The 16,426-nt window shown below is 41.7% G+C and overlaps 1 protein-coding gene across 6 annotated transcripts in view; it reads right to left on the minus strand.

Moving 5' to 3' along the window:
* The window catches only part of KCNT2 (potassium sodium-activated channel subfamily T member 2), a 409,716-nt gene that overhangs the window by 67,085 nt on the left and 326,205 nt on the right, over positions 1 to 16,426 (minus strand). For all 6 annotated transcript variants that reach the window (XR_016219489.1, XM_089312023.1, XM_051820440.3 and 3 more), the window contains one exon: positions 14,848 to 14,982. Coding sequence is in view for 5 of the 6 variants with exons in the window: in XM_089312023.1 (XP_089168149.1) it covers positions 14,848 to 14,982 (135 nt within the window). In the remaining variant the exon portion in view is untranslated. The remainder of the gene's footprint in view (positions 1 to 14,847; positions 14,983 to 16,426) is intronic.

The raw sequence follows: 16,426 nt of genomic DNA on the forward strand, positions 1-16,426 counted from the left end.
TAGCTAAGACCTGGAACGAACCTAAATGCCCATCAACGATAGACTGCATAAAGAAATTATGGGATATGTACTCTTTAGAATACTATACCGCAGTAAGAAACAACGAAATCCAGTCATTTGCAACAAAATGGAGGAATCTGGAACACATCATGCTGAGTGAAATAAGCCAATCCCAAAGGGACAAATACCATATGTTCTCCCTGATTAGTGACAACTGACTGAACACCAAAAAGGAAACCTGGTGAAGTGAAATGGACACTATGGGAAACGGTGACTTGATCAGCATAGCCCTGACTGTTAATGAACAACTTAATACATTATCCCTCTTAGTAGTTTTTTTTGTCTGTTCTACTTAATATGACTGGTTTAATTCTGTAATTAATACACAGTTATTCTTAAGTGTTGAAAATTAACTGAAATGTGATCCCTGTTAAACATAAGAGTGGGAATAAGAGAGGGAAGAGATGTATAATTTGGGACATGCTCAAGCTGACTTGACCCAAATGGTAGAGTTAGAAACATACCAGGGGATTCCAATTCAATCCCATCAAGGTGGCATGTACCAATGCCATCTCACTATTCCAAGTGATCAATTTCAGTTCACAATTGATCATAATGAAAGGACTAAGAGTCAAAGGGAGCACATAAACAAGTCTAGTACCTGCTAACACTAACCGATAGAATAAATAAAGAGGAGAGTGATCCAACATGGGAAGTGAGATACTCAGCACACTCATAGAATGGCAGATGTCCTAAATTGCACTCTGGCCTCAGAATCAGCCCTAAAGGCATTCGGATCTGGCTGAAAAGCCCATGAGAGTATTTCAGGCATGGAAAGCCAAGACACTCTGTCAAAAGATCTCTGTGAGTGATCCCAGTGGAAATAATGGGGCCATCAAAGAATGAGGTACCTTTCTCTGAAGGGAGGAGAGAACCTCCACTTTGACTATGACCTTGTCTAAACAAGATAAGAATCGGAGAACTCAGAGGGCTTCCATAGCCTTGGAAACTCATGACTGGAGCATAGGGAGATTACTGATGCCATAGACAGGAGTGTCAATTGTAAAGTCAACAACAGGAGTCACTGTGCACTTACTCCTCATGTAGGATCTCTGTCCTTAATGTGCTGTGCATTGAGATTTAATGCTATAACGAGTACTCAAACAATATATTTCACTTTGTGTTTCTATGGGGGTGCAAACTGTTGAAATCTTTACTTAATGCATAGTAAACTGATCCTCTGTAAAAAAAAAAAAAAAAGAAATTATCAACTCCCAACTTGACTCTCACTGGGATTAAACATGACAATAGGTCTGATCTGATTTCATCATCATTTAAAAAAAATCATCTATTATTTTTCACTTTATGTTTCTGTGTGGGAGCAAACTGTTGAAATCCTTACTTAATGTATACTAAGCTGATCTTCTGTATATTAAGAGAATCGAAAATGAATCTTGATGTGAATGGAATGGGAGAGGGAGTGGGAAAGGGGAGGGTTGTGGGTGGGAGGGATGGTATGGGGGGGAAGCCATTGTAATCCATAAATCGTACTTTGGAAATTTATATTCATTAAATAAAAGTTAAAATAAAATAAAATAACAAGAAAAAAAAACTAACTGCAATTGTCTTTTAAAGCAAAACAAGCAAACATAAGAACATAAAGATTGGAAAGTGTTTGTGATATTTAATCAAAACATTTATTTACTGAACTAGTGTGCTACACTGTAATTATTGATCTGTCATGGTAGCTGGAACTGTTCATTTTGAATAACAGGGAGTTTTATGAAAATGTCAGTATGTAGCCACTTTGATAAACAAAATCCCAGCCTGGAACACAATGGACAATTAACACTACAACAAAATATGAATATATTTTAAGTTTCCATAAATAATTTTCAAACAACTTCCTTAATACCTTTCTTGTTAGACTACCAGCATCTGAAGGTCACAGGATGTCTAATCTGGTTGCTCTGGGGCACCAGAGGGCAGGAAAATCCCTAGCTAACAGCGGCAGAAGCTCTCCAGCACACTGGGAAAACCTGCTGGACTGCAAGAAAACTCATCCTAATCATGAAGGGACTCCCTTACAGGTGCATGCCTTGGATCATGGTCCATGCTGCAGCAGTAAGTATGGCTCTCCTGCCTGCTGCTCCTTTGCCGCATGGACAAACTAAATTATTCACTCTATCTGATAAATTCTTTCATTATCTGTAGCATCAACCTCAACTGGTGACAAATATCAACTGGTGACATTTTGGTAGCCTGTATGCAGACTTTCATCAGATGGCTGGGAACCTCCAACATGTAGTACAAGTAGGCAGCAGCAGCTATTCCAGGCAAATCTACACTCACCATTGACCCCTGGTCATTCTCAGCTCTTCTTTTCTCCTTGATCTCTGGTCCTGGATTAACAATGCACCCATGCAGGGACAACTGATGATTCCTGGCCTGGGCAAGTCCCAGTGGAATCCAAAGTTCCTTGTTTGCAGACACCCAGTATCCACTGCCTTCAGGAGTGAGGACTACCCTTCTTTCTGTGCCACCTTAACAGCTTCCCATTGTCCTTCACAGAGATCTAAAGCCTACTCCTCCCCCTTTTTCAGCCAATCACTCCACTTGGAGAAATCCTAGCCTGAAAGATTTGACACTTTAAAGTTGAGTAAAAGGTTTTGCCCCTTTCTTCTGGACCTGGATTAGCTACCAACGTCAGACACCTTCCCTCTTAAGGGGAAAGTATTGGGCTTTCTGATAGACAAAGAGGCATTACTGGTTCTCTCCAGTGGAAGGAATATCCTCATTAAAGAGGACACCCATTTAAATGGAGTCTCTCCTTTCCAGTGGGACACCACAGAAAGGGTTTGTACTGGTCACACCTTAGTTGGGCTGTTTGACCTCTCAGTTGGGCCATTTTATTTTAGGAATGGGACCACTGCCTTCCAACCCTCATGATTCACCCCTAGGATGCATCCTAAAGAATTAGGATCAGCTGGATCCTCAGACCCTGAAAAAGAAGCATTTAGCTTTTCTTTGCAAAATAAACTGGGAGGCCTGGGCCTTGAACATAACTCTCACTGAAACACGGTCCTTCAGCTCGATCTGTTCTGTCAAAATCTTTCCAAAAGGTCTGAGGTCGCTTATGTTCAAGACTTCAAGGTGCTATCCCAAACCACCATACTTCCATCTAGACCAGCTGAGGTCACACATAAACACAATAACATGTATCCTGAAATTCAGAAAGCCCTCGCCATCTTGGCTTTCCTGTCATCAGTCAGGCTTCCCCAGATATCAGGGGGGGAAAAAAACCTAAAAAATTACTCCACAGAGGCCTGTGCTGTGGCATAGCAGGTTAAGCCACAGTCTGCAGTGACAGCACCCCATATGGACACTGGTTTCAGTCCCAGCTGCTCCACTTCTGATCCAGGCCTCTGCTTATGGCCTGGGAAAGTAGCGGAAGATGGCCCAAGTCTTTGGGCCTCTGTACCCATGTGGGAGGCCCAGAAGAAGCTCCTGGTTCCTGGCTTTGGTCTGGCTCAGCTCTGGTGGTTGTGGTCACTTGGGGAGTGAACCAGCAGATGGAAGATCTCTCTTACTCCTCGCTCTCTCTGTAACTCTGACTTTCAAATAAATAAATAAATACATCTTTAAAAAAAATTCGATTGTGGACCACAAGGTTAAATCCTCATTTAACCAATTCAGGCTTCAGGGTCTTTAAAACCCATGAGGTAACCTCAAAGACTGAAAGGGAAAAATATATGAGGGAGAAATGACAGTCCATCTACATGGAGCTGTCACCAGTAGTTCCTTGACCACCAAGGGACCTATGGGGCAGACAATGGTTATGGGACCAGTGCCTGCCAGGGCACCTCATACTTGCTTCTGCTGCCATCAACTGGGGAAACACATGAGTCAGGACTGCCAAACCTCGCTTCCTGACCCCTACCTGATTTTAAGCCCAGGGACACTGGAAGTACCACTGTCCTTCTCTCCATGTGAGAGCGTCATTCTGCAACCAGGGACAACCATGAGCTAATTCAGGGGAATCGCAAATGCCCCTACACTACACTCGATGACAAGGAACCCAATGCCTCTCCTGCACTTTCTACCTCCACAGCTGAGCTTTGGGTCATCTTGGGTGATCTAGGCAACAAAACAGTTCTTAGTGGACATGGGGACCACACACTCTGCACTTGCTACTTTCTCTGCATCCTTCTTTCAGCTCTCCATATCTCTTACTGGCATAGATGGACAATTCAAGCCTGGAAACTTCACCTCCCCTGTAGTATGAACCCTAGAAGAAACTGTCTTTACTCGTACCTTTCTTTTCCTGACAAGTCCTGCACCCCTTTATGCAGAAGGCACATGAGGACAACACTGCACACTAACCTTCAGCTGCCTGAACTTGGCGGCCATTTATTGGCACTAGTGGCTCTTTCCACTCCAGTCCCCCATCCTCTAACAGGACCCTCCAGAAGTACAGAACATCCCCGCCCCAGGACAACTGTGTCCATGGGTCCCTTAAGAATTCACCTGAAGGTCCCTGGTTGCTTTCCAATACTCCCTAAAGAAACAGAATTGAAGAGCCTACAGCTCCCAGTTGATTAAGTCCTTGGTTGCTGGCTTCCATGGAATCACCATAAAGGGCTTATTTTGAATACGGGAGCCCCATCAATGAATCTGGAAAGTTCTGACTGCTCAGGAGAGCTGATCCTTGACAGAGTTAAGACTGCTGTCTTGAAAATGAAGCCAGAAACTTTGCAGTGATCTCTGAGGCTGCCCTTGCCAGACACAGAAGCACAAAAGGGATCCAGATTTTGTAAGATCCTTCAAGTGCTTTCTAAAATGAGGTGTGCAATGAATATAACTGGCTATCCTTCTCAACTGCTGAGTTTTATAATTTTATCCATGGCTACTATAAACCTTTTGTCGCTTACAATTCTGTCCCCTTTTGAAAATACTTGCAGTCAGATTGCAGGTTTCTGATTGCTTTAAGATCAATGCACTAGATAAAAATTTCCAGAACTCTGAAGAGGAAAAAAAAAAAAAAAGAAAAATCCATAAAGCTACTAATGGAGAGTAATAAGAAGTTTTATGAGACAATTATTTAATGAAATTCGTGGATTTCTATGTCCTTTATTTAAATTATTGCTGGTCCTGTATTTCAATCATCTCAAGATTCAGGAAATTTTTTTCTGCTATTTCTATGGTTTTAGTGTTTTGGTAAAATACCATTTACCTTTTCTCCTTTACTTAGTTCCTCTAAAATTCAAAAACCTTTATTAAGATTTTTCATTTTTTGTGGCAAGGTGATCTTTTTTATGAATTCCATAAAAATCTGTTCTCATCATAACCAGATATAGTTGGAAACACTGGCACTAAAAATTATGCAAAGGACACCAGGATTCAAGGGTTTCCAGCCTTGCACTGAGTAAAAGGGGTTGTCACATGTTAGGAACTATAGTTTTTCTAAAAAAAATTCACATTAAATTGACTTAATTTTCAGAGTTTTCCAAATATAAGACTACCATACAGCAGAGTGTCTTTTATTATTATACAACACAAATAACCAAACAACGAAGTACCTGTTTTTACACTGTACTACAGTCATTGTTTTTAGGCTTTTCTAACTTTGAGAGTCTTCCAAATCTGACATCACTATGTGATTAATAAACCTTTCCTGCTATACTTATAGGCAAACTCAATCTGTTATATTCTTGCTGTTTTTTTAATATATTTTCCTTTTTGAGTTTTGTGTTAATTTCCTGTCAGAAGTCCACAAAATTACAATTTCTAGCAAGATAATAGTGGCCTGGCACTTTGAGATGATGACTCACGCTTACAGAATAGATAAAGTTAAGTTTAAAAATGGAATCCAGGTAAAATTAGCATAGTAACAACTCCCTCTAAAACCTCTTTGTTGCTCAAATGTTATTGACACAGACTCCTGATCATCAAATACCTCCCTCCCAACCTGGGACTAGATCAATAATCAGATCCAATCCAATCTGTCAATGAGGGATAAACAGAACCTAGCTACCCAGGATCTTGTTCATAAGAGAGACTAAACATCAAGTTGTTGTCAGTGGTGTCAACCGTAAACAAAATTCTATAAAGCTGAGAGGTTAAGAAAGAAGGGTTCTTACCCATGACTGTCTGATAGTAACTGTCACAAAAGACTGCTAGAGCTACCCAGCACAGTGAGGGCCTCCACTTCAAAGAGATGCTAATTACATGATACTTGTTATTCTTACCCCTAATGCTAGAATCTATATGCAGCACCCACAGTGGGACGCTGGGAAGATCTTTGATCTCTTTGTACCTGAGAAGCAAGGATTAAGACTGGGGAATAGTGACTCAAATTTTGGGAAAATAAAATGACTAATGGCATACATTTAAAAAAAAAAATCTGGGCACTGCGGCCAATGTTGTGCTTTAGTGGGAAAAGCTGCTGCCTGCGACAGATACAGGCTTCCCACGTGGGTGACAGTTTGAGGGCCAGCTGCTCCACTTTCAATTCAGCTCCCTGCTAATGCGCCAGGGAAAGCAGTGGAGGACGGTCCAAGTGCTTGGGCCACATGGGAGACCCAGAAGAAGCTCCTGGCTCCTGGCTTCAGCCTGCTCCAGTCCTGATCATTGTAGCCATTTGGGGAGTGAACCTGCAAATATAAGACATATCTTTCTCCCTCCCTCCCTCTCTTTTCTATCTCTTTCTGTAATTCTTCCTTTCAAATAAACAACTAAATCTCAAAAAAATGGGCATTGTCACCCAACACCGGTTGATATGTCTGAAAATAGCAGCCACTTGCAATGTATCAGGAGACAGTGTTCACTGCGGGCAGCTCTCCACTGTGCACAGTCAGCTGCACCACCATCCGCATCCTGTATCTAGGCAGCCGGTTCGTGGCTGGGAGACGCTGATTTCCCAGGACAAGGAAGAAAGAAATTGCAGTGGCTTCCCAGCTGCAGAACCCCGCCACCAGTATCTTTGTCTGCGGGAGAATTCCGTAGTTCTACACTGACCATTGGTCTGGCCTATGGAGCTGACTGGGGTTTGAGCTACTACTTTGCTCTGGGAAGGGAGGCCTCATTGCCTCCCACCCTTTTCCCAACACCCAAAGCACCAGACACAACTGGATGTGGTGAGTTGTGACTGAAAATGCCCTGACTCAGCAGACAGCAAGCAGTTACACTGTTGCCGAAGTGACCAAAGCCAGTCATGGAGGTTCACATAGTAGAGAGATCTCCTGCATTCTGCAACTGGAGGAAGTTTGGGTATGAGCCCTACAGCTGTGCTCACTGTGTATGATACATGAGGGTTTCCTCAGCTTCTTAGGGCTAACACTAGCAGCAGCCCATAAAAAAGTCCAGACCTTACCTGTGGAAGTTCCCTCTGCACGTCCTAGCTAATGGAGCTGGGAGCCCCAGGCACAAGCCCCAGCAACATCCTTGCATGCTGCATGAGAACTGGGGGCAGCTCCAACCCTGCCTTGCAGAGCTGGGTCTGTTGATGTCGGTTTTACCATCTTTGAAGTAACTCACACTCACTCTTGGTACCTGGAGTGCTCTATCTACATTACAGGTGGCTACCATCATCCCCAACATGGGCTCCAGCCCTGGGAGACCTGGGTAATGACCTCACTGTATCCTGCAACACGAGGACTGTGGCAATCAATACAATTTCCTCAAACCCACTGGAATTTACCTGCTAGGACCCAGGGAAGAATCTGCCCGCATTCCAACTCTCCAGATCCATACCAGCCAGTGCAAAATCTCCTGTGTACCTGTAGTCACTCTGTTATTGAGCACGTTTCAGTTCACATCCCTCGCTCCTGGGAGCAGGGCTTTTGGTGCTATAAACCCAGCACCAGGTGCATTTTCCCAGCAGTACCTGGGGAAGGTCCCACCCACATCACACAGTTTTACAGCTATAGCTATTGGTACGACAGCCTCAGCATCACTCAGTCGTGCCAGTGAGACAAGTGGGACAAGGAGAATGCTCCCTTTGTGTCTCTAAGCACCAAGAATGAGGCCCAGTCTACCACATCCCTAGTGTAATGGATACCCAACTCGCTGGGGACTGAGATACACAGTAGGAAGTCCATATTCAACTCAAAATTATACTTCCATCTATATCAACTGCAGCAGACTAGACCACACAAAAGAAATCACCCAGGGGTTACACATCTGGAGTAGCCTAGACCCAAAGCCAAATCAATAAGCCAAGTGATACCCTGCATTCCATCTGAATAATAAAATCTTTTCTAATAAAACCTACTCCATAAAGAAGGGACTGTTATACCAGATGCACAGATGTCAACGTAGAGACACAGGAAACACTAAGAAGCAAGGTAGAATGATACTGCCAAAAGAACACAATAGTTCTCCCTGAGGTAGATCCTGATCTGATGGAAATCAATGAAATGCCAGAATTAGAATTGAAAATTATGATTGTAAGAAGACTCAATGATATGCAACCAATAGAATACAGATACAGTTTAAGAAATGAGGAAAACAATTGGTAACATGAATAAAAATTTCACTAGGAAGATAGAAACCATTAAGAAGAACCAAATAGAAATTGTGAGGATTAAAACTTCAATCAATGAAATTACAAAAAACAATTAAGAGTTTTAACAAAAGAAAATACTAAGTGGAGAAAATAATTTCTGACCTCAAGTACAGACTTTTAAAATAACCCATGCAAACAAAAATAAAGATAAAAGAATTAAAAAGAATGAAGAAAGTCTACATGAAATATGGCAAACCATTATATAAACAAATATTTGCAGCCGGCGCCGTGGCTCAATAGGCTAATCCTCCACCTTGCGGCGCCGGCACACCGGGTTCTAGTCCCGGTTGGGGCGCCGGATTCTGTCCCGGTTGCCCCTCTTCCAGGCCAGCTCTCTGCTATGGCCAGGGAGTGCAGTGGAGGATGGCCCAGGTGCTTGGGCCCTGCACCCCATGGGAGACCAGGAAAAGCACCTGGCTCCTGGCTCCTGCCAGGATCAGCGCGGTGCGCCGGCTGCAGCGGCGGCCATTGGAGAGTGAACCAACGGCAAAAGGAAGACCTTTCTCTCTCTGTCTCTCTCTCTCACTGTCCACTCTGCCTGTCAAAAAAAAAAAAAAAAAATATTTGCATTACTGGTATTCCTGAAGGAAAAGAGAAGGAAAAAGGTGTTGAGAAACTGCTAAATGAAATAATAGTTGAAAATTTCCTGAATCTTGAAAAAAAAAAAAGACACGGACATCCAGAAGCTCAAAAGGGACCACGTACACTCAGCCATACAAAGATCTTCTCCAAGGCACTCTGTAGTGAGATTTTCAAGTTAAAGATGAGGAGAGAATCCTAAAGACAGTAACAGAAAAGCATCAAGTTACCTGTACACTAACAACAGACTTCTCAGAAACCCTACAGGCTAGAAGAGTGTGGGATGATATATTCAAGATCTTAAATGGAAAATATCCATAACCAAGAGTATTATATCCAATGAAGTTACACTTTAGAAGCAGGGGACAAATAAGGTATTTCGCTGGTACTGAAAAAACCAAGATAATGCATCACCACCAAATCAGCTTTATAGGCACTTCTGAAGGGAGTCTTACGTTAGAAGTAGACATGAAGGGGCTGGCACTGTGGCATAGCTGGTAAAGCCACTGCCTGCAGTGTCAGCATCCCATATGGGTGCCGGTTCCAGTCCTGGCTGCTCCACTTCCAATCGAGCTCTGTGCTAACGGCCTGGGAAAGCAGTAGAACCTCTAAGTGTTCATGAAATGGCGCGGTCTTCTCTGAGGGGCCATCTCAAGCCCTGAGTGCCATCTTAGGCTCTGGCCCAGTCGCCATCTTGTTGGTCTCTCCAGAGTTAAGTTTCAGTTCCTAAGTCCAGCCTGGCTACCAGGAGTCAGGTGACCAAACAGCCACACCACAAGCGTAGACTCCACCCCACTCTAAGGGGATTTGCTGCTCCCACTCCCTCATCCCTGCACGGTGTACCAGGCCTGCCTTCCTGCACAGGCTCTCTTCTTCCTCTTCCTCTTCCTCCTCTCCCCTCTTTGCCCTCTCTCACCCTCTCTCTTCAGCCTGTTGGGTTCCCCCCACCTAACAATAAACCTTCTCCCTTACTCTGGTGTCTGGTGTGTTTTGTGGTGCCCTTACACGGGGCACAGGTGGTCCCAGAACAAACTCTCTGCCAATGACTATCGAGAGCCCATAAAGGAAACTTGGTCACTGGGGAAGGAACAAATCAAGGTAAGTGATCAGTGACTCTTCTCTAGTCTGTCTTTTTAATCTTGTTACTCCACTTTATTAATCTGCTGGAGTGACCCTGGCTCAGAATTTAGAAGCTAGATGGTATTGTGTTTTTCCTCTCCTATTATCATGTAGTTCAGTTTTCAATTATAAAACCATGTATTTTCATGCACTCAACTCTCCCCTAACTCTACACCTCTCACACTCACTCTCTACACAAACATTTGCTGCAAGTGGGTTAATGAGGTTCTCTATTTTAAGTCCTCTTGACTTAGTAGAACTGGACAGGTAAGAGCTCAAAGGACCAATTCAAGCTGCAGAACAAGTAGGAAAAAAAAAAAAAACAAAAAAACAAAAACAAAGGAAGCCCTATTTAAAATGCCGTCAGGAGGCCACCAAGGAGGCCTGCCTACTCCTGCCATCCAGTTTCCTGCTAATAAGCATGCTGGGAAGTTGCAGATGATGGCTGAAGTATTTGGGTCCCTGCTACCCACTTGAGACACCAGGATTTAGTCCCAGGTTCCTGGCTTTGGCCTGTCTCAGCCTTGGCACGTGGGGAGTGAACCAGCAGATGGAAGATCTCTGTCTCACTCTGTTCTGACTTTCAAATAAAATGAAAATAAATAAAAATATAAAGAGTTTTCATAGAATTTTCTTTCCTGAAAAAATACTGTATATGTTATGTATAAAGTATTGATAACATTTTTACAGGGCATAGGAAAGGAAAGAAAAGATATGACTAATCTGCAATTTGGCTATCTATTAGATCTTTTAAAAACTTTTGCTCAAATACATTATCCCTCTTAGTAGTTTTTTTATCTGTTCTACTTAATATGACTGGTTTAGATCTGTAATTGATACACAGTTATTCTTAAGTGTTGAAAATTAACTGAAATGTGATCCCTGTTGAACATGGTGGTGGGAATGGGAGAGGGAAGAGATGTAAAATTTGGGACATGCTCAGGCTGACTTGCCCCAAGTGGTGGAGTTGGAAGCATACCAGGGGATTCCAATTCAATCCCATCGAGGTGGCATGTACCAATGCCATCTCACTGTTCCAGGTGATCAGTTTCAGTTCACAGTTGGTCATGGTGAAGGGACTGGGAGTCAAAGGGAGCACATAGACAAGTCTAGTACCTGCTAATGCTAACTGATGGAGTAAATAAAGGGGAGAGTGATCCAACATGGGAAGTGAGATACTCAGCAGACTCATAGAATGGCAGATGTCCTAAATAGCACTCTGGCCTCAGAATCAGCCCTAAAGGCATTCGGAGCTGGCTGAAAAGCTCATGAGAGTATTTCAGGCATGGAAAGCCAAGACACTCTGGCAAAAGATCTCTGCGAGTGAGATCCCAGTGGAAAGAACAGGTCATCAAAGAAGGAGGTACCTTTCTCTGAAGGGAGGAGAGAACCTCCACTTTGACTATGACCTTGTCTAAACAAGATAAGAGTCGGAGAACTCAGAGGGCTTCCATAGCCTTGGAAACTCATGACTGGAGCATAGGGAGATTACTGATGCCATAGACAGGAGTGTCAATTGGTAAAGTCAACAACAGGAGTCACTGTGCACTTACTCCTCATGTAGGATCTCTATCCTTAATGTGCTGTACATTGAGATTTAATGCTATAACGAGTACTCAAACAATATATTTCACTTTGTGTTTCTATGGGGGTGCAAACTGTTAAAATCCTTACTTAATGCATACTAAACTGATCCTCTGTAAAAAAAAAAAAAAAAAGAAATTATCAATTCCCAACTTGACTCTCACTGGGATTAAACATGACAATAGGTCTGCTCTGATTTCATCATCATTTAAAAAAATCATCTATTATTTTTCACTTTATGTTTCTGTGTGGGAGCAAACTGTTGAAATCCATACTTAATGTATACTAAGCTGATCTTCTGTATATTAAGATAATCAAAAATGAATCTTGATGTGAATGGAAGGGGAGAGGGAGTGGGAAAGGGGAGGGTTGTGGGTGGGAGGGACGGTATGGGGGGGAAGCCATTGTAATCCATAAGTCGTACTTTGGAAATTTATATGCATTAAATAAAAGTTAAAAAAAAAAAACTTTTGCTCAAAACTACTTGATCTAGATGCCATAAGGAATGAAATCATTTTTAGAATATTGCACTGCTGAAAACAGGTAAACCTAGTAGTCCAGGGACCCAAAATTAATTTGCATTCATCCCTTCATTCTTTGTGTGGTGATAAGCTGCCGGGCCTGATGTTCAGGGAAGGACTGGCTTTGCAGTCTGTTGCCATGTGTATTTTCACCCTTAATTACTCTGGCCAGTTAGTTTTAAATAATTAATTAGCATCTTTGAACCTCTTGGTAAGCTAAGTATTCATTATTATCTTGGAATCAAATAATTCTTTCAGAGAACTTACAATAAAAGTAAAATCAATGAAAAGTTGACCATAATGGAAACAAACTCATAGGAAATTGAAAACTGAAAGAGCATATTTAATCAAAAGGTCCCAGGATCCTCTCTTGCTAAAACTATAATTAGCTTTTGCTAAGCTTGAAATCAAAATGTATGATTTTACTTTATTTACTGGCTATGAGTTTCATTCTTGAATTACATTTCTGCTCCACAATTTTTGTTTTTATTCTCTAGAGAAAAAAAAATTCTTCGGTATGCACCATGTATTTAACATGTCCTATACTCCCTTGAGGTGCACAGTTTAATTTTTAAAAGATTTTATTTATTTATTTGAGAGCTTGAGTTACCGTGAGAGGGAGAGACACAGAGAGAGGTCTTCCATCCATTGGTTCACTCCCCAAACAGCTGCAACAGCCAGAGCTGCACTGATGTGAAGCCAGGAGCCAGAAGCTTCTTCTGGGTCTCCCACGTGGATGCAGGGGCCCAAGGACTTGGGCCATCTTCTACTGCTTTCCCAGGCCATAGCAGAGAGCTGGATTGGAAGAGGAGCAGCCAGGACTAGAACTGGCGCCCATATGGGATGCTGGCCCCGCAGGCAGAAGATTAACCTACAGCACCATAGCACTGGCCCCGACGTGCACTGTTTAGCACGGCTGTGTGACTTGCTAGCTGCTTACAAAGTGTACCACAGTGTTATCCTAACATAACAGTGTGTGTTCCTCCTTCTGAAACGACAGGTTCTTGTGCAACCGCAGGTTGGATTTCCTGGGCACTGTGACAGGTTCTTCACAGACCTGATATCTGGTCTTGATATTAACATCCCAAGCCAGGTTAATATTATCATTGATTTTCCAGGCAAGGGAAAACACATTTTACTGACATCAGGTGTTGCACTGCACGATATAAAGCTAGGGAGCTGTGGGATTCAGTTGGCTGCTGAAGGGTTCAAGACCTCTGCCACAGGGCAGTGACAATTATAGAGCTAATGATTGCAATAGCTGGTAATTATTAAGCAATTAAAACAAACCAGGCATGTGTTCAGGCAACACATATTTTTAAATCTCAAGTAATCTTGTGATTAAGAAATCGAGATTTAGAGGAGGAAACTAATTTGCCTAAGATTATATCCAAGATATTCAATTTAACTGAGATTCACATCGGGGCTCTTATCTCTAAAGTCTGAACTGAACCTAAAAAACTGAGACAATTAGCACCTAAATCATTAGTCTTTTAAAAGTTTGTGGAATGGGGCCGGTGTTGTGGCGCAGTAGGTTAATACTCTGGCCTGAAGCGCCAGCATCCCATATGGGCACCGGTTTGAGACCCGGATGCTCCACTTACAATCTAGCTCTCTGCTAATGGCCTGGGAAAGCAGTAGAAGATGGCTCAAGTCCTTGGGCCCCCTGCACCCATGTGGGAGACTTGGTAGAAGCTCCTGGCTCCTGGCTTCAGATTGGCGCAGCTCCAGCCATTGCAGCCAATTGGGGAGTGAACCATCAATGGAAGACACCTCTCTCTCTCTCTCTCTCTCTCTCTGCCTCTCCTCTGTGTATCTCTGACTTTCAAATAAATAAATAAATCTTAACATATCTTCAATTCTATTTTTCCATAAACTTCTGAAGTACCTTCATACATGATCTGGGACAATATGAAGGTAGGAATGTGGAGACTGGGATGATGATAGAGTTGAGATTGTTTTGTTTACTTTCATAATTTAGTACCTCAATATTTCATTTAACTATTGCAAGACAGGACAATAATGAGGATAAGGCTATGATATTGCTTCTAACGTGCATGAAGTACCTGTTCTCAAACCTGGCAACTTTCAATCCTACCTGTCCAGTTTGTAAATGTATGCCTCTCATCAGTGGCAGGCATGAAGCCAAATTAGAGCAAAGATAGACTGTCTGAAATTTTGATTGCTATTGTACATGATATTTTACAATGTGTTATTGCTGAGCTGAGAAAATACTTATATCATTCTATTTCTTTTAAAAAGACAAGTTACTGATCTAATTTTAAAAATTTAATTGTATGCAGTGCCACTCATACATCAGGTACCACAGAAATATTTCTTTAATGATAAAATGAATAAATGAATCAACTAAGTCAGTGTAAGTGCCCCAAGTTCATTGCTCACACAGGGCCAGATGCAAACATGGTCCACTTGTTCAGCACAAAGCCAGTGATGGGGTCGGGCCACGCGGATACTTGCCTGAAAAGAGTCTGCACGTTGACAATGGTCTTGGCGTCTGCCATGTAGTCCTCCTCTGCGCTCATGGTGCTCTCTTTGTCCACAACCACCATGTTGGCAGCAAAGGTCACTCCACACCTGAGTAAATCATCTAGGCTTTGATAAAAAATCAACAGAGAAAAGTGGACTTTAAGCAAATTACCAGATTAGAATCTGTGCTAAAATGTTCTTATTCCCTGCACTTCTCTAAGTTGCCCTTAGAGGTGACTTTTACAGACTGCACAGGTAAACATTATTGGGAATTATAATATTATGTATTGAGATAAAGTAATTTTTATTTTGGGCTCTTTACACTTCATTAGGTCTTAATGTTTTCAGAATATCTATGTTAAGATTATTTAATCACTTTTAATTATATAAATGAAACACTGAAACACCAATTTGGCAGTCAAATAGAAATAGAGCATGTTAGAATATTTCTTAGTTAACATACTATTACAAAGATGCAGCATTACATATTTTTATTTCTGAATTATTTTTGGTAAGAATAGATAAATAAATAATTGCCGTATTAATTTAGGTGGTCAAATCTAATGAAGAAATATAAAACTATGAAATGTTTATTTTTAAATGTCTATTATTTATGTAAGAGTAAAGTGTTATAGACTGGTTTTACACAGCCCAGGCATAAGAAACATATGAATCTGTTGTGCTCCAGCCTACAGCTTGCCTAGCCTAAGTTTTTGAGAGAGTGATTGAATAACCTAATTTCTTTAGCTTTACTGGAGTAATCACTAAACCAGGGTATAAACACCTGTGAGCCATAATATAGTCTATATTCTCCTAAACTATCTCTTATAAACGCTTTACCTACTATTCTCCCGAAGAATAAAAAGAAAAAGTTTACCACCAACACTGAAACAAGGAAAGCATTATTCTCACTACTTCTGCTTCACACAAACTAGAAAATGGAGGGCTGAATTGGATGGGGAAGACTAAACTTGAATGTGTAAAAAAATGTTCTAGGTGCAGAGTTGATTGAAAACAAACAAAAGTAAATGGGTTAATTGATTTCCACATCTTTTGACTTAAAATAGGAAATATAAAAATTAAAGAACAGCAGTTCCTTATAGATTCTTAAATTGGAGCGTCAGGGCGCTGAGGATCTTTCCCAAGTCATCGTTGGTTGAGTTAGCCATTTCACATTTGAGGGAATTATTTTCCTTTTATGGGAAGGTGGGAAGCAGAATTTCTTACTCTGTGATTAGGCGAGAGAGTATTACTGAAGCCTTGAGTCCAAGATCCCCAAGAGTAGTCTAGAAAAAATATTTTGCTTGAATTAGGAACAGTGTTCTGTAGCAGAGATTTTATGGCTAAAACTGTGGAAATAGAATGTTATTCCAAATAAATTTCCCATAGTAAGAGGGCTCAGGACCATAATCTAACAAATATAAATGACCTCCAGTTTAAAGCCATGGGGATATTTGGGTCCTTTTTGTATCTGGGAAGTCTGGCATACTTGTCCTTACATCTTTCAAAACACATTTAAAAAGGGAAGAGTCAGATGGAGATGGATTTAATATGGTCTCTTGTAGCTCAT

This window comes from Oryctolagus cuniculus, chromosome 13, assembly GCF_051225735.1.
Source record: "Oryctolagus cuniculus isolate XC-2025 breed Fujian yellow rabbit chromosome 13, ASM5122573v1, whole genome shotgun sequence".
NCBI classification, from domain to species: Eukaryota; Metazoa; Chordata; class Mammalia; order Lagomorpha; family Leporidae; genus Oryctolagus; species Oryctolagus cuniculus.